The 23,921-nt window shown below is 45.0% G+C and overlaps 1 protein-coding gene across 3 annotated transcripts in view; it reads left to right on the top strand.

The window, feature by feature from the left end:
• Positions 1–23,921, top strand: part of PPP4R4 (protein phosphatase 4 regulatory subunit 4) — a 158,215-nt gene that overhangs the window by 64,837 nt on the left and 69,457 nt on the right. For all 3 annotated transcript variants that reach the window (XM_084840025.1, XM_084840014.1, XM_084840035.1), the window contains exons 4-5: positions 11,122–11,269; positions 22,337–22,410. In XM_084840025.1, coding sequence (XP_084696151.1) covers positions 11,122–11,269; positions 22,337–22,410 — 222 coding nt within the window. The remainder of the gene's footprint in view (positions 1–11,121; positions 11,270–22,336; positions 22,411–23,921) is intronic.

The raw sequence follows: 23,921 nt of genomic DNA, 5'->3' as shown, positions 1-23,921 counted from the left end.
TCTTATGCAGTGGGATCACTGCAAATTACTTTGATTTGTTTTTCTCTTTAAAAATGGCACTATGAGCAGAAAGCTATGGCTCATTCAAAAATGACAGCTCACTTGAGTATACTTTTGTGTCATGGATATTTGCCAACTGACTTTTTAAAGAGGTAAGAAGGCCTTTGAAGACAGTTTGACTGTGAAGGTTTTCATAGTGGTGGAGCCATGCTGAGTCAGGCCAAAGGCATATCCAGTCTAGCATTCAGTTCACACAGAAGCCAACCAGATGCCCATGGGAAGTCCACAGGTAGGACATGAGGGCAATAGCACCCTCCTGCTCATGTGCCCCAGCAACTGTTACACAGAGACATACTGCCTCCGATACAGAAGGTAGCATAAAGGCATCACAGCTAGCAGCTATTGATAGGCTTATCCTCCGTGATTTTGTCTAATCCCCTTTTAAAGCCATCCCAATTGGTGGCCATCACTATATCTTGTGATAGCTGCTTCTGTAGTTTAACTATGCGCTGTGTGAAGAACTTCCTTTTATCTGTCCTGCATCTCCCATTGGGTTCTAGTATTATGTGAGAGGGAGAACAATGTCTCCCTATCCACTTTCTCCACACCATACATAATTTTGTACATCTCTATCATTCATTCATTCATTTCATTTCATTTCTATACTGCCCAATAGCCGAAGCTGTCTGGGCGGTTCACAAAAATTATCATGTCTCCCTGTACTCATGTTTTTTCTAATGGGGCCTATTCATATGCTATTGAAAATCTGTTGAATGGGGTTCAGGCTCCTGGTATGGCTCCCTGTCCCTCTCCATCTTCCTCACTACAGATAAAAGGTAATGAAAGAGGGGAACCTTCTTTGTTTATCCCTACAGTCAAATACATATTTGGTGCATTCTCTGTCTCCTGCACATGGTGAGATAAACGGGGGAGGAAACATAAGCCTGAGATCTGCTCCAGATCTTCCCTCAAGTAGAATATCAGGTCAAAGTAATGTCTGACCAGGTGATGTTGCTACTTCTGTGAGTTGTGATATTGTACAAAGCTCGAGAAAGGCGTACTAGTAATTCTTTAGTTCACTTCGCTCCTAGGTTTTTCAGAAATGTGCCTCCTTGCTTATTAATTTGTGTTTATTGGAATGTACAGATTGACCTATGCTGAAAGTGTAGGGTGATTAGCAAGCAATTAAGCAAATAAAAACATTGAATCCAAATTTAACAAAATAGCTTAAATCATAACAAATTTGGAGTCCTCCAGGCCTATTTCTCAGCTAATGCTGAGAAACAGGAAGGTCTTGAAGTATCATTACAACATTTTACATTCATCCCAAAATAAACAGTTTTTCAAATTCTATTTCGGCATGAGTGTGCTTGATTTTTTGATAATCATGCACAAGTTATTTCATGTCAGTAAATTAGCTGGTCATCTGTGGTGGCTCATTCCTAGGTGTGAACAGCAGTTATAGCAGTAAGTGTCTAATTTTGCCCTCCTCCTGTATCATTGTATTATGGCTGTAGCTCTACCCACTCTTGTTGACTTTATTCTGTCATACAGTCAGGGCCAGAAATATTGGAACAAGGATAACTGTTTTGGGAGTTGGCCTCTGTACACCACCACATTGAAGATGAAAGGAAACATACCCAGATGGGAGCGAAGTCAGGGCTTTCAGCTGTAATGCAAGGGGCTTGACAAAAGTGGGCCACTAACCATTCAGGAAGGACAGCCAGTGGCATACACACACCCCCATCGTTGGTGGCTCATAAGTAATAGAATGAATGGCTGACAAGCAGCTGCATGGCCAGGTGTGGCCTGTTTCCTGGGTTCCCCATGACCAATCAAGCAGATGAAAGGCCTGGAGGTGGTTCTGAGTGTTAAATTTGCATTTGGTAGCTGTTCACTTGAACTCCCAACATGAGGTCCAAGGAGGTGTCCATGCGAGTGCAGGAGGCCATCATTAGGCTGAGGAAACAACATAAACCCATCAAAGAGATAGCAAAAACAGTGCGACTGGCCAATACAACAGTTTGGAACATCCTGAAAAAGAAGGAATTAACTGCAAGCTCAGCAGCGGCAAAAGGCCTGGAAGACCGTGGAAGACAACTAAAGTGGATGACCGCAGAATTCTGCTCATGGTGAAGAGGAACCCTTTCACCACATCTAGCTAGGTCAAGAACACTCTTGAGGAGGTAGGCATGTCATTGTCAACATCTACAGTCAACAGACAGCTTTATGAATGTAAATCAGGAAGGAGCCTGGGGGAAGGAGAACCAGCCAGCAGCTGCACCAGGTGGATCCTGAGCCTGCTTCTGCCCCTGCCAACAGGTACTTAAGGCGGGGCTGCCAGAGGCTGCTCGGGAAGGAGCCTGTGGGATGGAGGACCAGCCAGCAGCTGCACCAGGTGGATCCTGAGCCTGCCTCTGCCCCCGCCAACAGGTACTTAAGGCGGGGCTGCCAGAGGCAGCGCCTCGGCGTTGAGCCAAGTGCGATGCTAAGTGCGCACTTAGAGTCGCACTTGGAGTCGCGTAGGATCTGAAGACCTACCCACCTGCCTCTCCAGAGACACCAGCAGCCACAGATACCAGCAGCAAATAGCAGCAGCAGAGGGCAGCAGCTTTAAAGACAAGGGGAAAGGGGCAAACGTGGACTTTATCTGCTCCTTCTTAGCTGCTGTTCTCTTTTATCTCTTTTATCTTTTATATTCTTTTAAATTGTTGTGCATTTTATATCCTAACATTTTAATATGTGCCTGGGAGGACTATTGGGCAACTCAGGGGGTCGGGGAGGTGCTACCATGGTATACACCTGAGCTGAGGGCAATGAAGCAAGAGGGAAGACGGCTAGAACGCAGGTGGAGGAAAACACGTGCTGAGTCTGACTGAACACAGGTAAGAGCCCACTATCAAGCCTACTCTGTGGCGGTGAGGGTGGCAAAGAGACAGTTCTTTTCCACCAGCATTGCATCTTCTCAGTGTCGTCCAGCGGAGCTTTTCCGAGTGGTTCGCGGCCTGTTACATTCTGGGCCAGGGAGAGAGACGGTGGAACCCTTGGTAGCACGCTGTTACAAGTTTGCACAGCACTTTGAGGATAAAGTCACTCAGATTCGTCATGAATTGGACACCACCATTAATGCAGTTCCATTGGTAGAGGCGTTCAGAGCACCGTCTGGTCCAGTTTTATTGGATGAGTTTCAGTTACTGAGGCCTGAGGATGTGGACAAGGTGCTTGGCCAAGTCCGATTGACCACTTGTGTGCTTGACCCTTGCCCTTCATGGCTTATTAAATCAAACAAGGAGGGGATGTCTGGCTGGGTCCAGGAGGTTGTAAATTCCTCCTTGAGAGAGGGAGTGGTGCCTGCCTCTTTAAAAGAGGCGGTAATTAGACCACTCCTGAAAAAGCCTAACCTGGACCCAGAGGATGTTAACAATTATAGGCCAGTGGCCAACATCCCCTTCCTGGGCAAGGTGCTTGAGCGGGTGGTTATAGGACAGCTCCAGGCACTGTTGAATGAAATGGATTATCTAGATCCATTTCAGTCGGGCTTCAGGCCTGGTTTTGGAACGGAAACTGCCTTGGTCGCCCTGTGGGATGACCTCTGCTTGGAGAGGGACAGGGGGAGTGTGACCCTGTTGATTCTCCTGGACCTCTCAGCGGCTTTCGATACCATCGACCATGGTATCCTTCTGGATAGGTTGTCTGGGTTATATCTGGACAGAGATAGCCTAGCTACAGTTATCCATGCTCTGATAACTTCTCGTCTGGATTACTGCAATGCGTTATACGTGGGGCTGCCTTTGAAAACGGTCCGGAAACTTCAGCTGGTCCAAAATAGGGCAGCAAGATTGTTAACAGGGACTGGCCTGTGAGCTCATATTACGCCAGTACTTTTCCAGCTGCACTGGCTGCCAGTCCATTTTCGGGCCCGATTCAAAGTGCTGGTGTTAACATTCAAAGCCCTTAACGGCTTGGGGCCAGGTTACCTGAAGGATCGCCTCCTCCCATATGTGCCTGCCCGGACCTTAAGATCATCGTCAGCGGCCCTTCTCCGTGAGCCCCTGCCAAAGGAAGTGAGGCGGGTAGCTACTAGGAGGAGGGCTTTTTCTGCTGTGGCAACCCAGCTCTGGAATGAGCTCCCTAGTGAGGTTCGCCTGGCATCTACATTGTATTCCTTTTGGCGCCAGGTGAAGACCTTTTTATTTTCCCAGGCATTTTAGCTTTCTCAATTTTTATCTTTGCTGTTTTAAATCTGTATTTTAAACTCCTGCACTGCTGCTAGGTTTTATTGTGGTTGTATTGTTATATTGTGGCTTTAATGTTCTGTATATTTTAAATTGTTTTATTGTGTGTTGTTTGGTTTTAATTTTTGTGAACCGCCCAGAGAGCTTCGGCTATTGGGCAGTATAGAAATGAAATAAATAAAATAAAATAAAAATAAATACAGAGGCTTCATGACAAGGTGCAAACCACTGGTAATGCTCAAGAACAGACAGGCCAGATTAGCCTTTGCCAGCAAACACCTAAAAAAGCCTGCCCAGTTCTGGAATAAGATTCTTTGGACTGATGAACCCCAGATTAACTTGTACCAGAATGATGGGAAGAGAAAAGTATGGCGAAGGAAAGGAACAGCTCATGATCCAAAGCGTGACACATCATCTGTCAAACATGGTGGAGGCCGTGTTCTGGCATGGGCATGTATAGCTGCCAATGGAATTGGGTCGCTGGTGTTTATTGATGACCTGACTGCTGAGAAAAGCAGCAGGATGAATTCTGAAGTGTATAGGGCTATACTTTCTGCTCACATTCAGCTGAATGCTGCCAAACTGATAGGACACCGCTTCATATTGCAGATGGATAATGAGCCAAAACATACAGCAAAAGCTACCCAAGAGTTTCTCCAGGCAAAGAAGTGGGATGTTCTTCAATGGCCGAGTCAGTCACCTGATCTCCACCCAATAGAGCATGCTTTTCAATTACTGAAGACAAGACTAAAGGCAGAAAGACCCACAAACAAGCAGCAGCTGAAGGCAGCTGCAGTAAAGGCCTGGCAAAGCATCTGGAGGGGGGAAACTCCGCATTTGTTCATGTCCATGGGTTCCAGACTTCAGGCAGTCATTGACTGCAAAGGATTTTCATGCAGGTATTAAAGGCGATCCTTAAGTTTGAAATGATTTTGGTTTGTTTCATTACTTATGAGCCACGAATGATGGTGTGTGTGTGTATGCCACTGGCTGTCCTTTCTGAGTGGTTAGTGCCCCACTTTTGTCAAACCCCTTGAATTACAGCTGAAAGTCCTGACTTCACTCCCATCTGAGTGTGTTTCCTTTCAACTTCAATGTGGTGGTGTACAGAGACCAACTGCCAAAACAATCATCCTTGTTCCAATATTTCTGGCCCTGACTGTATATCGTGGGCAGAGTGGTGATGTTGCATTTCAGCTTGAGTGGTGAACTGGCAAGAACAGCAGAGTTATGCTTACCCTGTGCACCCTCTGTTCCATGTTAGAGGTATTATGAAATTGAAAATGTCCCAGTCTCTCACTTCAGTGTAGTCTTCTTGTTTCCCTTGCTAACCAGCTGATCATGTGTTGGTATAAATGTCAATCAACAAGAACTTTTGAAGTGGTTAAATTATTACCAATATCTGTGTGGGATACATTCTCATCTTCAGCCTAAGAAACACAGAACCATAGCATGTCTCAGAATGAGTGGACAAGGAAAATGTGAGATGTGGGTGGCCCAACCCGGATCAAGTGACAGAGAACATTGAAAACCAGGAAGCAAGAATTGAAATATGCCAAGCCTCAGACATGATCATTCATCAAACTAAAGGCAAGAGTGAGTTATGAAGATAAAAGTGTTATCAGAACATTGTTTGTTTGCTGGAATATCAGAATATGCATCAGTAAAACCAAGGCAGCAAGCTGGATCTTCCATAGCAGATGAGGATAGCCTTATCCTATCCCTTTTACCAGTTCCCTGTTGTTTGCCAATCCTAAATGTGATTCCTATACTGCCTCTATCAGGAAGAAGCAAACTTAACTGCACCCTTATCACAAGGCAGCTTGGTAGGCCAAGGGGCAACTCCTGTAGGGCTTGACCAGACTGGAGATTCCTAGATTCTGGTCTTGCCCTTTGACTATGGTCACTTTGGAAAAAGGCCTCCACTATGCAATACTCTTCCTCTTTATTGCTCATCTGTCCTCCCCATGCAGTCTGACTCTGTACATTTCTACATGAATGGGAAATAGTATCTCAGTTGTAGGAATGAGACAGTTGGGCCATTCATCCCATTCTTGTCTCCCAGACCTTTGCCTGACTCTTCAGGGGCTGGAGGCAGAGGAAAAGGAGTTGAACAACTGCCAAGTCTGAGGGCCTGTCTGCCATTACTGGAACAGCAGCAGTAGGGGCATCCTGGAACTGACTATTTGGTACTCCTTCCAAGGTTGGCATCTATGACAAGCCAGCCCTGTTCATTCTGAGCTCCTTGGTATTGCCAGCCAGCCAGCTGGTATGTGGGAGAAGATTGGAAGGACAAGTTTTTAGTGTGCGTTGAAACAAGGACATGTAGAGGATTGCTTCCGGAATCTTGGGATTTATGCAGCTGTCTATGAGCTAGTTAAATGTAAACTATTCTGACAAGATAGTTTCAGGCAGGGGAGTGGCTCATGGGATTGCTTCAGAGTTTTTAAATGATAACATTGCAAGTAGTCCTCATAATTTCTTTACCCAGAGGATGCGGCTCTGATGAGTACAGGCTTGAAGACTTGGGTTAGAGGTATGTGACTTTGCTCCTGTTGCAGATACAGTAACTATCTTTAGAATCAGATCTATTGCTTTTTGTTCTTCCAGTGTCTGAATTAATGCCTTTGCTGAGTCTCCAAATTCCAGTTAGCTTAGTTAACGTGTTTCACACTTAGGTGTTAGGAAGTGTGCAAATTTCACAGAAGGATGGTATATTCTCTTTAAAAATCCATATTTTCAAGTGGAAGGAAAGGAACTTCTTCGTAAACCTTCATCACTGATTTAAATGAAACACAGTCAATTGTATTGGCTTTAAAAATCAAGTGTACTAAAGATGGCATATTGATGTGCAGTCATGGGCCACATGGCTATTATCCTGTTTCTTAGCTGTTGTGTAAAAATAATTTTTAAGACAATGGAAAGTAAAACAAACAAATGAACTTCAATATTTTAATACGGATTTAATCTGAAATAAGCATTCACACGTACGTGTACACTCTCAAATGGTAAAATAAAGGGTATAAAATCTATGTTGCAAGGACCTGGACTATTCACCTCTAAACTTACCTTGGACTCCTTTTGGGTCAACAAAAGGGCCATTGTACTTGTGACCAGTCCTTTGGAAGGTCGGTGTAAGTGCAGATAAGTTAAGATTAAATGGCATGTTACATTAATCACATAGTATGTTCTTGAATGCATTAGTTTTCTTTCAGAAATAGCCAGTATGGGGCCCCCAATCTGGACCATCCCCTCACACCTGCTATTTGCATTGGGGGAAGAAACTCCCATTCAGTCTTGCCATACAAATAGCAGGCATGGGGAATGGATATGAGTTCGGACCATAATGAGGGTCAAAAGTTAAAGTTCCTTGTTCCCCATGCCGGTGTCCTGATCTCATTCAGGCCCCCAGCACTGACTATTTCTGGAAGAAAAGATTCTGTGCCCAAGGTGAAACCATAGGCCCCCAAAGACCTACCAAACATGAGATTTGGTTTATTAACCTCACATTTGTGGGACTCATTTCCAAGGCTGCCAGTATCTTTTCTTGGGGCACAGTGTGGCACTTGTAGGATGATTGTAGGTCCCATCTATTTCCTCTTCCAAGTGTCAAACACTTAAATAGATCCCTTTGAGACCCTTCCTCTCAGCAGGCTCTGAGAACCTAATGGGCTGTGGCAGCCCACTGATCGGCAGTGCCTTCTTTCCTGCTTATTCCCCTGTTCAATATTCTGTCACTCTCAATTTGCTTTCCTATTACAAAGGATCTTACTCTTGTTCTGTGACAGAATCTCAGTATTTTTTATGGAATTCAAGAGCAAAGCCCTTATACGCATCCCTTAATGACAGTCACAGACAGGGGGGATTGTAAAATAGTTATTGTAGTATACATCTCATCCGGTAAGATGCTAAAGATAGCTTTAAATTGTATCAAGACACATGAGTACTGTGAGATGAACTCACCCAAGCCTTCTTCCTTAAAGGTGAATAATTACATATGTGTGATTCTGTACTGACATTTCCTTATTAAGCTGTCATGGTTGTTCATCTTGCATGGAGGAAATGATGTGCACACTTTCTATTTATAAAACAGCTGTCAGCAAAATCCTTAAGCCTGGATGTTTCTCTTGGATGTCAAATGTTTTAATTTTGTGCAGTAAAATTCCACCTAGGCACAGATCTGTCTAAATATCAGTTATCATGGAATATAGAAACATTGCTCTTCGTTCATTATGTGATACCTTTGTGTAGGTTGAAAGAGCTTCATAGCTATAGCCAGTTTTTTTCTGACAATATTCCAGAAATCAGTGCCTGCTTAAAATTTCATTGACTTATTTTTCACCGTTTAAGCATATTACCATCTAATAAATAGGCTGAGTGTATCAATAAATCTCCCTCTCTCAAAACATAGTGCCTCTTGCCTCCCCTCCTCCCAAATGTTATATTATTCATCCCATAGCAGTAACTTATAGAGGAAAATTAAATATTGCTCTGTAATGTTATAATTGTTTTCTGGATTTGCAGTATATTTATATCTCCAACTCAGAGGCACAACACATACACTGGGATGAGTTCTACCTGATTTGTGGTGACAGATTCATGCTGTGCAAGGGGAAGCCTCAGTAACTGGGAAGGTATGGAAAGCCATAGTTAATGATGCAGGCAGAGCAGTCCAATGAGGGAAGGGGAGAGAGAATTCCTAGTGGATGAACCACCACTTCCTATACCCTGCAAGGCTTGCACTGACAGCATGAAAGGTACAGGGAGGGGACAGGGGCTCTTCAGTTTTGTTTTGTTTTTAATCCCCCTCCCACTGGTCCCAATGAGAAAGAAAATAGGTATGCCCTCACCAAGGCTGGCATACTTCCCCCCTGCCCCCATTCTGCATTTGTAATCCAAAACCACCTCTGAGCCACAGCCAGAAGGCCTTCCTGAACAGCAAAGAGGCAAGGTCAGTGCGGGTTTCTGTTTCCCAGTGAGCAGACTTGCAAGGGCAGACCTCCTCTGTCCATGGACTTCCCTCTCTGTGAGCAGAGAAAGAAGTCTGCTGTATGGCTCCTGTGACCATAGGAGGAAATCAGTATGTTCAGGGCACCACTGATAAGCTTAAACGTACCCCTGGTTAACCCCATATCTGTGGAGTGGGATAGATGCCTCCCCCACCCCCAAAAACCCTGTGTTCCAGATTGCAGCCCAATTTTTTTTTATCTCATAGAAATTAGTGGAAACCATTGGGAACTGTGCCAGTTCACCATCTGTGTGACTGTGTCCTGGTTTTCATTTATATTTGTGACAAAATCTTGGAAACAAAGGTGTGATATAATCTTGGGCTTTTAATAGTTCTGATGGGTGAACTCTCTTCGGCTTGATTCAGAACTGACTTGGTATTTTCAAGATTTCTTTGTGAGTGTTCTGAAAAACAAGTTGTCTGTTCCTGGGTTCTCTTCTGGGTCAGTGTTGGGCATGCATGCCGATTGTGCTGCATACATGTACCTTATCACATTGCCCACTGTGATTTGTATTTCCCAGCACCAGGCATGGATGGCACTTGGAAATTCAGTCAACCCCCCCACCCCACTCCAGCATGCCAAAACAGACACACCTGGAAACAAGAGGAGTGTAGGTCTGGATGGAAGCAACAACAGCATGACACATTTGCTAGGAACAATTGATCTGAATGGAGAAGATACTCACCAAACCAGACTGTTTGGTTTGATTGTCTGGTTACATGTTTCAAAACCAATGAGATTTTCATTAAGAATAAGGGGTTAACATTAAAGAATTTATGCATGTGCACTTACAAAGGAAGCTAATCTACCTTGACGCTGAGATTGAATATGTAGAATCTTGTTTTATGTTCCAAGCCAGTTTGGGAGAAAATGTCTTATGATTCATAATACATTTATGGACAAATTCAACCAGGTAATAACAAAGTTTGGCAACATTTCTAGGTTTTAAAGATTGTGATAAAAAGAGGATATTGGGAACGGGATAATTATATGGTGTGTGAGAGAGAAAAAAGCCAGTCTGAATCTAGGTAATGAGGCCAATATTATCAATTTATTATTTATTTAAAATATTTATAGATCTTTGTTCATAAACCATATTATAGTGGTTTACAAACGTAAAATAAAACAATAAACATCAGTTCATAAAAACCAAACAAGGAAAATAACAATAACAGCAAGGCAGACATAAAGCAAGGGATATATCAGTCAGCTTTAATTTTCATAGGCCAGCTGAAAAGGCCAACTTCAAAAGACATTCCATAGAACTGGGACTGGGACAGAAAAGGCCCTCCTTCTGGTGAAGGCCAACTGAGTCTCTGGTGAATTTTACTACCTATCACAATAAAAGTGAGACCAGTCTGAATTCTCTGATTTCCAAGATGGTTTTGATGGTTTTTTTTTTTTTACTAAGACTGGTGGCTTGACAGCTATCTTGAATTTCATTTAAAACAGAAGTATCTAGCACAGTTGACCAAATCAAATACAATTTGGGCTTTGTTCTGTGTACACGTGGCCCAATCCAAAATGGCAACATCCATTGGTTTAAATTTGAGAGCACATTTGTGGAAAAAACACTGTGCATAGGAAGAATTCAAGAAGATGGAACTCTTTCTGTTTTGCAAGAAACTCATCAAATCTAGTCAGGTAATATGTATTTGGCCCAAATATGAGGTGGTTATAATGACACGACTGTGAGATTTTTTTTTAGCACGTGCCTTGCATATTCTTCTTGTTTATAAAACTGCTGTGCAATCAGTCTTTCACAGATAATTTTTGGCCTGATTATGCCCTTATTTTCTGTAATGGGTGCATTTGTCTTTTTTGTATCTATATGCCGTGTTCTTTGATTAAATCTTTTTTCTCTCCTTATTACACAGGAGGTCCTGCCTGTTGCAGGGGTGGAAATGCAGTTAACAGCTGCTGTTTCACTTTTGACTATTCTACAAGAGGAGTCAATATCCATCCATACTTACTCCCACTCCTTCCTACACATCATTCTGCAGAATCTGGAGCACAGAGATGCAGGTCAGAGGCATGTCATGCTGCTGCTATCTTAGCTTGCAATGCTTTTTCTTTGCTCAATGATATACTATTTAAAGCAGTGCATGCAGCATGAAAAAAATAAAATGGTACCACAGTGAGGGCTTGCCAACACTAGATAATGCAGTATAGAGTTGATTAGCTGTAATTTCCATTTGTCTTGATTTAACATACATTAGAGCCTGGAGGGCCTTAGCTTGAAGTCTTTAGGCTGCAATCATATACACACTTACTTGGGAGCAAGCCTCATTGAACTTAGTGGAACTTACTTCTGAGTAGAAATGCATAGGATTATACTATTAATCTGTACTCTGCTCTTTAATTCATCATTGATTGTGATTGATTGATTGAATTTCTTAATCTCTCATCTGGCTGGTCACCTGGCCACTCTGGGCAATATACAGCAATACAACAGTTTTTAAACAATAAAATTCTACTTTAAAACGTCATATTTCTAAAAATACCCTAACCCACCCCAAATACCTGCCTGAACAACCATGTTTTTAATGCACGGCAGAAGCTCATTAAAGAGGGGGCTTGACGGAGTTCCCTAGGGAGGGAGTTCCACAGAGTGGGGGCCACCACAGAGAAGGCCTTCTCTCCCGTCCTCACCAGCCTAGCTGTCCTGGCTGATGGGACAGAGAGAAGGCCATCCGAGGCTGATCTTGTTAAGCGGCCTATCTGGTGTTGCTGGAGGCGTTTCTTAAGATAGGCTGGGCTGGAACCATATAGGGTTTTAAAGGTCAAAACCAATACCTTGAGTTTGGCCTGGAAAACAACTGGTAACCAGTGCAACTCCTTCAGCACCGGAGTGATGTGATCACGCGCTGGCGGCTCCTTTTAATCAGGCGAGCTGCCGCGTTCTGTATCAGCTGCAGCTTCTGAACCATCTTCAAGGGTAACCCCACGTAGAGTGCATTACGGTAGTCTAGACGAGAGGAGACCAGGGCATGTACTACCGATGGGAGCAGATGGTCGGGAAGGTAGGGGCGCAGCCGCTGTATCAGATGGAGTTGGTACAGCGCTGTCCGGCTCACAGCTGACACCTGAGCCTCCATGGACAGCTGGGAGTCTAAAATGACCCCCAGGCTGCAGACCTGGTCTTTCAAGGGTAGCAATACCCCATTCAACACCAGGTCAACATCCCCCAGCCTCCTCTTGTCTCGCACCAAAAGTACCTCGGTCTTGTCAGGGTTCAGCTTCAGCTTATTTTTCCCCATCCAGCCACTCACCGTCTCCAGACATTTGGACAGGGATTCTACGGCCAACCTTGGTGAAGATTTAAACGAGAGGTAGAGCTGCGTGTCATCCGCATATTGATGACACCGTACCCCAAACCTCTTGATGATAGCCCCCAGCGGCTTCACATAGATGTTAAATAGCATTGGGGAGAGGATGGAACCCTGTGGCACCCCACAAGTGAGTGGCCACGGGTCCAACACCTCCTCTCCCAGTGCTACCCTCTGGTACTTGCCGGAGAGGAAGGACCGGAATCACCGCAATACGGTGTCTCCAGTGCCCAACCCCTCCAGGCGGTCCAGGAGGATACTGTGGTCAACGGTATCAAAAGCTGCTGAGAGGTCAAGGAGAACAAGGAAGGAGCATTCGCCCCTATACAAAGCCCTCTTCATATCATCCACCAAGGCGACCAAGGCTATATCTGTCCCATGCCCAGGCCTGAAGCCTGATTGAAATGGATCTAAATAATCGGTTTCTTCCAAGTATGCCTTCAACTGCATCACCACCACCTGCTCAATCACCTTCCCCAAAATGGCAGATTCGAAACTGGGTGAAAGTTGTTCAAAACTAGGGGATCCAAGGAGGGCTTTTTTAAAAGCAGTCTTATCACTTCCTCCTTGAGAGCTGATGGCATCACTCCTTCCTCAAGGGAGGCGTTCACCACCACCCTGATGCCCTCACCCAGCCTCTCTCTGCAGCTCATAATGAGCCAAGATAGGCAAGGATCAAGTAAGCAGGTGGTCGGCCTTACAGATGAGAGCACCTTGTCCACTTCATCAGAAGGAAGAAGCTGGAACCGATCCCACAAAACTGGTTTGCCACAGACCACCTCTTGCTTGCTAACTGTATCCATGGTGCACGGAATAACACTCCTAATCTGATCAATTTTATCCACAAAGTGCCTTGCCAAGGCCTCACAGGAGGCTCCAGCGGTTCCAGAGCAACTGGACTGACCAGACTCCGGACCACTTGGAACAGCTTCCTGGGACAGCACTCTGCAGATGCAATACAAGCAGCATAATATTCCTTTTTTGCTGCCTTCACTGCCACGTGATGGGCTGAAGATACAGCTCTAGCCCGTGTCTGATAGTCTTTGGAGCAAGACTTCTGCCACTGGCGCTCTAGCTGTCTCACCTCCTGTTTCAGAGCTCGTAACCGCGGATTGAACCATGGTGCAGTCCGAGCCCTGTTCAGGGGGAGAGGGCGTTTCGGAGCCACCCGATCTAATGCCCCAGTGATTGCTGCATTCCACCCACTAACCAGGGTCTCGACCAAGTGGCCATTTGCGTGCTCCAGAGAATCCCCAAGCGCATTCAGGAATCCATTTGGATCCATAAGATGCCTGGGGCGGACCATTTTAATGGGTCCTCCACCCCTGCGGAGGGTTTATGGAACCAAGAAGTCCGACGTCACCAGATAGTGATCTGACCATGACAAGGGGGTGGTGGATATACCCCCGACTACCAGATCACTCACCACTTCTCCAGAAACAAACACAAGGTCTAGTGCATGACTGGCTACATGGGTGGGCCCAGTTGGAATAGGAGCCATGGTCTCCATGAAGTCCTGAGGTGCCCCCATGAGGACGGCCTCTGAATGTACATTGAAGTCCCCCAACGCCAATAAGTTAGGGGACTGCACACGCACATCAGAGACCACCTCAAGCATCTCAGCCAGGGAGTCAGTTGTGCAGTTGGGTAGACTGTACATAAGCAGAATCCCCAGACTGCCCTTCGGGCTCAGCCTCCAGTACATACACTCAGCAACCTTGGTCTCCCAGAGAGGGGGTCTGGTGAAGACTGAGGACTCCCGGTAGATAACAGCCACTCCCCCTCCCCGATCCCCAGCCCTTGGCTACTGTGCATACGACAATCCAGCTGGGCACATGGCCGCCAGAGTTGGAGCAGCGGCCTCAGCCAGCCAGGTTTCCGTAATACCTGCCAGGTCTGTACCCTCATCCCAGATCATGTCATGGATGAGGGATGTTTTCTGGGTAATAGACCTGGCATTGCAGAGCAGCAGACGAAGGCCAGAAGATGGAGTCACGCCTCCCCCAGCCATCCTTTGGCTCTGGACAGGCCCGGAGCAGGGGGCAGATATTACACATCTCCCCCTTGTTCCCCTTACCGGGCATGGCCTGCCCCTAGCGCTCTGCCAGCGCCTGCCACCCAGCCTCTGTATAGTCTGGCCCCCAACGCTCCCCCCACTGCCTCCATCAAGTGGACACATGCCCCCTCGCTCCCGCCTATCAGGCAGGCTACCCACCCCTAAAAACACAACAGAATCCCCCCCAAACCTACCCCCCACCAACAATTAAAAAACAATACAATGCATCCCCTTACAAATACTGTCAGGCAGGAGTCCACACAGGCAGCAGAGCGCCCTCTTCCCCAGGTGGTGGCTTCTCCTGCAGATCCTGGCTCTCTCAGGCCACCTCAGCCAGCCAGTTTATATAGCCCTTCCAGGAAGGCACAGGTGGAAATGGTCAGCACAGCTCAGTACCTGGGGGGCTGGTCCTGCAGGGACTGGTGGTCTGCCCGGCAGAAGTCCACAGGGAGAGCGGTGGTGGAGGTGGTGGCGGCAAACAGCAAGCAGCAGGCACGCCCTCTTGCCCAGATGGTGGCTTCTCCTGCAGATCCTGGCTCTCAGAACCTGATTAGGTTCAAAGAATGATTAATTGGATCAGCAGATTGAACACTCCATCAACAGAGAAACTAACTGTACCAATCCTGTATCTGGGTCAAATTTACCCCAAGAGATCCATACAAATAAAATATCTGGAAGAACTTATTCAGTGTGACACCATTTGCAAGTAAAAATTGAGATCTTCCCTGTCCCAGTAAAACATAATAGTTACACATAAGTTATTGGGGACAACAGTCTAAAGTACAACAACTTATTTAAATTGTATGTGGGGTCTAACTGACCCCACAGTTTTTTAAGCAACCGACAATTGTGCCATTAATATACATATAACAGATGCAGAAGTGTAATAGTGCAATAATTATGAGTTGTGAATTACTGGTAGCAACAACTAATCTCAGAGTCCTTGTAACTGTAGCTATATGAACACCTATGCACAATCACCATACTTCACAAGTGCGTGAGTAGGAGAGGCAAAATGGTTGCATGAAACACACAGTTGCTGCGTTTTCTGTCATTGTGTCAACCACAGAGATACACCTTTTCTTAGTGTCAGCAGTGGCAGGCTGTACCAGTTTTGAGGCTGCCTTTCTTGATGTCCCAGGCATTTGTTTAAGGTTGACCCAAAGTCTGATCAGCTCTAGACCCATATCCATTAGGAAGATAGATCTTTTTGGGATGATTACTCTGTCATGGGTTGTTCAGCCATCAAACAATTTAGGCAAGGTCCACTATGAGCCTCGTGTGACGCAGAGGGGTAGGCAACAGTATTGCAACCGAAACTCTCATAGATCATAGAATAGTAGGGTTGGAAGGGGCCTACAAGGCCATCGAGTCCAACCCCCTGCTCAATGCAGGAATCCAAGTCAGAGCATCCCTGACAAATGGCTGTCCAGCCTCGTCTTGAAGGCCTCCAGTGTGGGAGAGCCCACCACCTCCCCAGGTAATTGGTTCCATTGCCGTATTGCTCTGACACTCAGGAAGTTTTTCCTGATGTTCAGTCGGAATCTGGCTTCCTGTAACTTGAGCCCATTATTCCGTGTCCTGCACTCTGGGATGATCAAGAAGAGATCCTGGCCTTCTTCTCTGTGACAACCTTTCAAGTACTTGAAGAGCGCTATCATATCTCCCCTCAGTCTTCTCTTCTCAAGGCTAAACATGCCCAGTTCTTTCAGTCTCTCTTCATAGGGCTTTGTTTCCAGTCCCCTGATCATCTTTGTTGCCCTCCTTTGAACCCTCTCCAGCTTGTCTGCATCCTTCTTAAAGTGTGGTGCCCAGAACTGGACACAGTACTCCAGATGAGGCCTAACCAGTGCTGAGTAGAGGGGAACTAGTACTTCCCGGGATTTGGAAGCGATGCTTCTATGAATGCAGCCCAAAAGAGCATTGGCCTTTTTTGCAGCCACATCACATTGTTGGCTCATATTCAGCTTGTGATCGACGACAATTCCAAGATCCTTCTCGCTTGTAGTGTGGTTGAGCCACGTATCCCCCATCTTGTAACTGTGCATTTGGTTTCTTTTTCCTAGGTGCAGAACTTGGCATTTGTCCCTATTAAATGCCATTCTGTTGTTTTCTGCCCAGCACTCCAGTCTATCCAGATCACTTTGAATTTTGTTTCTGTCTTCCAAAGTATTAGCTATCCCTCCCAATTTTGTGTCATCTGCAAATTTGATCAGCATTCCCTGCACCTCCTCCTCCAAGTCATTAATAAAAATATTGAAGAGCACTGGGCCCAGGACTGAGCCCTGCGGTACCCCACTCGTTACCTCTCCCCAGCTTGAGAAGGTCCCATTGATAAGCACTGTTTGAGTCCGATTCTGTAGCCAACTGTGGATCCACATGATCGTTGTTTCATCTAGCCCACTTCGAGCTAGTTTGCTCATCAGGATATCATGGGGCACTTTGTCGAAAGCTTTGCTGAAGTCGAGGTATATGATGTCTACAGCATTCCCACGGTCTACAAGGGAGGTGACTTGATCAAAAAATGAGATCAGATTTGTCTGGCAGGACTTGTTTTTGACAAATCCATGTTGGCTTCGAGTAATCACGGCATTGTTGTCAAGGTGCTTCCAGATGGATTGCTTTATGATCTGCTCCAGAATTTTCCCAGGGATTGATGTCAGGCTGACTGGTCTGTAGTTCCCAGGTTCCTCCTTTTTACCCTTTTTGAAGATAGGGACAACGTTAGCCCTCCTCCAGTCATCTGGCACTTCCCCGGTCCTCCATGATTTCTCAAAGAGAATAGACAGCGGTTCTGAGAGTTCTTCTGCCAGTTCCTTTATGACTCTAGGATGCAGTTCATCTGGCCCTGGAGATTTGAACTCATTCAAAGTAATGAGGTGTTCCTTGACCATATGCCTGTCGATCTCAAGCTGCAATCCTGCCCCTTCAGCCTGTACTTCGCCTTTGCCAGGGGGGTCATAGACCCTCTTTTGGGAGAAGACTGAGCCAAAGTAGGAATTGAGCACCTCTGCCTTTTCTTTGTCCTCTGTTATCATTTTGCCATCCTTATTTAATAGCTGAACAACCATTTCTTTCCTCTGCCTTTTACTATGCACGTAGCTGAAGAAAGCCTTTTTGTTGTTTTTAGCATCCCTCGCTAACCTCACCTCGTTCTCCGCTTTAGCCTTCCTGACGCCATCCCTGCAATTCTGTGCTACCTGCCTGTACTCTTCCTTTGTTACTTGGCCTTCCTTCCACTTCCTATATGTGTCCTTTTTTGTTTTCAGGTCATCCCTAAGCTTTTTGTGAAGCCACATTGGCTTCTTCTGTTGTCTTCCACCTTTTCTTCTTGTTGGAATTGTTTGTGATTGTGCCTTGAGAATTTCCTTTTTTAAAAGTTCCCACCCATGTTGGACTCCTTTTCTCGCTAGCATTGCTTGCCATGGGACCTTACTGATCATTGTTCTGAGTTTATTAAAATCAGCTTTCCTAAAATCCAGGGTACGCGTTTGAGTACACTCGGCTTTTGCTTCCCTTAGAACCAAGAACTCAAGTACAACATGGTCGCTTTCCCCCAGAGTTCCTGTAACTGCTACTTTATCCACTAAGTCATCTCTGTTGGTTAGGATCAAGTCAAGGATAGCCGATCCTCTAGTTCCTTCCTCTACTTTCTGTAGGAGGAAGTTATCCGCCACACAAGTCAGGAATTTCCTGGAGGGGCCATGTTTTGCAGAATTTGTCTCCCAACAAATATCAGGGAAATTGAAGTCCCCCATTACTACTACATCATGCTTCCTTAAAACATTGGCTATTTGCTTTTCAAAAGTTTCATCCTTGTCTTCTCCTTGATTGGGTGGCCGGTAGTAGACTCCGACCACCAGGTTCCTTTTATTCTTTGCTCCATTTATTTCAACCCAGATGCTCTCGATGGGGCTACCAAGCTCCTCCTCCTGTCTTTCTGTGCAGTGATATGTATTTTTCACATACAGTGCAACCCCGCCTCCCTTTCTGTTCCTCCTGTTCTTTTTGAACAAGTTATATCCTTCAACTGCTGTATTCCAGTCATGAGAGTCATCCCACCAAGTCTCAGTTATACCTATCAAGTCATAATTTCCCTCCTGTATTAAGAGTTCAAGTTCGTTCTGTTTGTTTCCTATACTCTGGGCATTAGTATATAGACATCGAAGACCATGTGCTTCATAGTCTGGCTTTCTTCCTACATGTGTCTGAAGACTATTATTGGGCGCTATCAGAGCTGTTCTCTCCATTGCAGTGCATGCGCCTACGTCCATTGTTACCCCCAACATTACATCTCCCTTCCCCGTAGGATTCAGTTTAAAGCCCTCCTGATGAAGTTCTTCATGCTGTGGCCAAACACATTCTTCCCAGCCTTTGTGAGGTGCAACCCATCCCTAGCCAACAGCCCATCTTCCAGGAAGTATAGCCCGTGGTCCCAGAATCCAAATCTCTCTCGTCGGCACCACCTTCGTAGCCAGTCATTCACCCGGAGTATTTTTCGTTCCCTTTCTATCCCTCTTCTAACTACTGGAAGGATGGATGAGAAAACTATCTGGGCCCCAAAGTTCTTGAGTTTCCTTCCCAAAGCTTCAAAGTCTGACGTGATCTCTTCGTAGCTCCGCTTGGCGGTATCATTTGTTCCCACATGGATGAGAAGAAAGGGATACCTGTCAGTGGGCTTTATGAGTGCAGGCAACCTTTCAGTCACGTCTCTAATCTGTCCTCCCGGGAGACAACATACCTGGCGAGTCCACGGGTCTTCGCGACATACTTGGGTCTCGATCCCACGCAGCAAGGAGTCTCCCACTACTACCACTCTTCTCTTCTTCTTCTTGTAGGCCTGGGTTTCATCGCCTCTGTTTAACTGACCTTTAGCCTCTTGCTCACTCTCATGCAGGTTCCCCTGTGATTCTTCCTCTGCAGGCTGTCCTCCAGTCTCATCTGCAAGTACCTGGAATCGGTTCCACAGCTCCACCGCTTCCACTGGTGCAGAGTGGCGTCTAGTTCTTCTTCTCCTAACTGTCACCGTTTTCCAAGGAGTATCCTCTACTCCATTTTTCTTCACCTCAGCATTTCCCACTGCCTCATCTTGCTGTTGCTCTTCAAGCTTCTGGTCTGCCCTTTGCTGCTGTAGTTCCCCCATTCTGTCCAAGAACTCTTCGTGTTCTCTTATTCCCCGGAGGGTTGACAGTCGCCGCTCCAGTCCACTTACTTTTTCCTCCAGCAGCGTGATCAACTTGCACTTGTTGCAGGTGTAGGCCATGTTGTTCTCAGGCAAGAAAACAAACATTGCACACACCTTGCAGGTCACCACCACTGGAGAGTCTTGTCCTTCCATAGCCTCTTTTCCCTTTTTGTGTCTAGCTTTGTGATTGTTCTAGACTAGCCTGTGCCTGCTCCTCTACTCAGTAGAGGTTAAAAGCAGAGTCCCACTGGTGTGGAAGTGTGTGTTACAAGACAAATAAATGAAAAAAAGTTAGTAAAAAAAAATAAAAAAAAATGTTAGGGGCCTCCCCCTTGACCTCCCCTGCCGAACTCCCCTGGCCAACTCCTGTTTGCTCCCCCCGTTCGCTCGCTCTGTTCGCTCGCTCTCTGGGAGCTTGCCTGCTTCTGTAGTCCCTGGACCAGCTGGAGCAGCTTGCTCTGCTCTGCTCTGCTCAGCTGGGAGGCGGGAAACAGACTGAAGCTTCCCGCCCAGTCAGCTGCTGGGAGTACTCAGGCCACACCCCTCCAATTCAGTTGGAGCTCTCAGAAGCTCCTGGTGAGCTCACAGCCAGTCAGAAGGATAAAGGGCAGCGCCCTGGGCTTCCTGCAACCCACTTACCTCTTAGCCTCTGTCTCCTTTGTCTCCTTTGTCTCTTCAACCACTGCAACTCCCCTGGCCAACTCCTGTTTGCTCCCCCCGTTCCCCCTTTCCACACGACCTGAGTTCAATCTCAGCGGAAGCTGGGTCCCAGGTAGCCGGCTCAGGTCAACTCAGCCTTCCATCCTTCCGAGGTCAGTAAAATGAATACCCAGCTTGCTGGGGGAAAGGTAGTCACGACTGGGGAAGGCAATGGCAAACCACCCCGCTATAGTCTGCCATGAAAACGCCAGCGAAAGCGGCGTCCCTCTAGGAGTCAGCAATGACTCGGTGCTTGCACAGGAGGAACCTTTCCTTTTCCCACTATGTTTGGGGAAAAAATCACTCTTAACTACTGTTTGTTTTTATATTTACTGGAATCCTTTTGGAGAACTCTGTTATAGCACTGCATACAAAAGTTGTTAAATAAATTAATGCATTTGGAAGCTTTCTAGACTTTTAGCTTTGCTGTTTTAAATCTGTATTTTAAATTACTGCTCTGCTGCTAGGTTTTATTCTGGTTTTATTCTGGTTGTATTGTTATGCTGTGGTTTTAATGTTTTATATATTTTATATTGTTTTATTGTGTGCTCCTTGGTTTTAATTTTTGTGAACCGCCCAGAGAGCTTTGGCTATTGGGCGGTATAGAAATGAAATAAACAAAAAAATAAATAACTGTGTATGGAGACTATCTGATCATAGATGTCTACACCACCTTTAGTCTTATTCTAATAATAAATGACCTCAGGCTTGAATTTGTTGACTGAGATTGCAATAACCTTATGTATTGAAGAAAGGAGAATCAGTGCCATTTCACTGGTACATAATAACAAGAGTAAAACTTTCTGAAAACCCAAAATTTTGCTGTTCATACAACTGGATTTGTGGGCAAGGAATGCTGAGGGAATGACTGGTTTGTTTGTTTGTTTGTTTCTGTTCCCCGACTGGTGACACACTGCTGAAAATTATCAGTTGTTATAGTACATATGGGACCCTGTAAATGTGGTGTTAGTTTATGAACCAAGTATGGCCTAGATCTTGAGCTGCTTACCACCCAGCCAGAATTTTATGCTATACTTCGTTGGTCTGGATGGCATATACTTCCCAGTGGGAACCTTCCACTGAATGGCACTAATTGTTCATCAATTGTAACATTCCTATTTTGTATGAAGGACTGTCAGATAGTCTTACAGTTGGAGCCAAAATGACCCCAGAAGCTGATTAGTATGTTCTCACAAAATTAAAGGTATGATGAAAGAGCTTTGCTGAATCACAAGGAAGTCTCTAACTGGGGGAAAATGTTTTAAGAAATTCTGTGTTGTAAACCGGTACTATTGACACCGGTACTATTTCTGGTGATGTTAAGGAAAGTGTATTATGAAAATCAGCAAAATTTGTTTCTTCACACTCCTTTCCCCCTACAAAATGGCCAGAATGAAAAGCCATCCACATAAGGTGCTGGGGGTCAAATTAACCCCACCAAATGCTGTTTATTGGTTTCTCATCATGTCTGTATTTGGCAGGATTACTTTGACCCCTAGTACCTTATGTAGATGGTTTTTCATTTGTCCCAGTTATTGTAGTAGGGGTAGAATTGAGCCGCAAAGCCTTAAGAGTAAAAACATTGATTTTTTTTCTAAATTAAGCCCCACCCCGCCCGCCCATGGCAAATCACACCTCCCATTGGTTGACAAATACCTGGAATTGTGGCACACGTTTTAAGTATTTTTCTCAGTGCTGTCAGGGTGCAGTTGGCCCCACGTGTCAAAAGAAGGTGAAAGTATATTTCATGTATGTATTTTATTTATTTTAAATATTTGTATACCACCCTTCATTATCAAATCATATCCATTTGTATCTCACAGGTGTCAGCAATGCCTGGCTGGAAACTCTTCTTGCTGCAATAGAAGCTCTGCCAAAAGAAACCATCAGACATGAGGTAATATTGTTTTTCCTTGAATATTACAGACAACATGGGTGGGGGGATTGATCATGCCCTATAGCTTTCTTAACATTTGGTCTAGTTATATTCTATGTTTTATATATAAATATATTTATAAAATATATTTTATATATTGTGTATTACTACATATAATTATGTTAAATTATATGAATGTCCCCCCTCCCCATTTTTTAAAAAAATACTCAAAGCTGCCTCCAGAACCTGCAGTCTGGATAAGAAATTTGCAGGGTAGGGGCCCCCACTGTTATAAATGAAAATGAAAACATGTGAAATATATCTCTGTAGGAATGGATAAAAGGGTAAGGTAAGTATTGGTTTTGTTATTTTAGTTATTCTATTACTATCAAAATATATTGCTTTTATATTTACAATGGCTGTTTAGTCTTGCTGTTTTACTTACTTTAATATTATTTGAATATATTGTGCTGCTTGTACTTTCATTGTACATTGCCTTTCTTGCAATTAGTAGGAAAGCACTTTATAAATGTTAGTAATTAATAGTAAATAATTATAAAAGGATTCCATCTTAGCAGGCTTTTGATGGCATCAGCCAATACTTAATAACTGATAAAAAAAATATATGTACATTTTTCACCTTTCAGTCTTGAACAACACGAGCTACAAATATCCAAATATTTATTTTAAATAAAAGCTGAATTCTTACTGCTGTACTGCTGTAGGTGTTGTGACAGGCCATACAGACTTGCAAAAATGGGGAATTGCTACAGAGCCTATCTAATAAAATTACACATACTGCCTTGGATCAGACATAACGGGAAACTATAGTTTCCTGCTACATGAATGAGCCTGAATGAGCCCTGAGCTTGAGCGTTGCCCCCGCTCCTCCTCCTCCTCCTCCTTCATAAGGATTACAAGCTTTTGCTTCTAGTTTTAAACAAACCACAACTCCCCATAACATCAAAATTCAGGGAGCTGTGGTTTGTTTAAACTCTAGTTACTGATCGGAAACCATGGTTTGATTGTGGCTTGTTTTCACTAGAACATGGGTGGTGGTCCTCTGTCCTGTAGTTTGCATCCTGTCCATGGCTGAATTTCATTTGGCCTGTGTTGTCATCAGTTTTACCCCTTCAGTCTGGGGTGCTCCCTCTCAAGTGTGACCAGGACGTGTTTGTCTCCAGGCTATGCATAGTCGACCTTGATTGGGCCGGGCTGGGACCAGTGAAACTAAGCTGTAAAAATAGCTAAATAGAATCTCCATGTTCAGAAGCAGCATACCTCTGTGCCAGACAGGAGCTGCAAACAGATAAACTGCTCCCACACAGGTGCAAAAAAAACATCTAAAGGGCACTAAGGGTGAACTTTAATCCATGTAATGGGAAAGCATAGACAACTTGTGGCCCACTTAGCTGAACAAGTGCAACTCAGCAGCCCATGTATTATAAGTCTGCTAGGTACAAGACATCCCATCTGCTTTCGTAGACCCAACCAGGCAGCAAAAACAGGTTTATTGGTGGGCTGCTGTACTG

This window comes from Heloderma suspectum, chromosome 1 (genome assembly GCF_057233095.1).
Source record: "Heloderma suspectum isolate Gila_16-S chromosome 1, 16-S_ref, whole genome shotgun sequence".
Lineage (NCBI taxonomy): Eukaryota > Metazoa > Chordata > Lepidosauria > Squamata > Helodermatidae > Heloderma > Heloderma suspectum.
The sequence above is the reverse complement of the archived record's forward strand: the minus strand, read 5'-3'. Positions and strand labels throughout refer to the sequence as shown.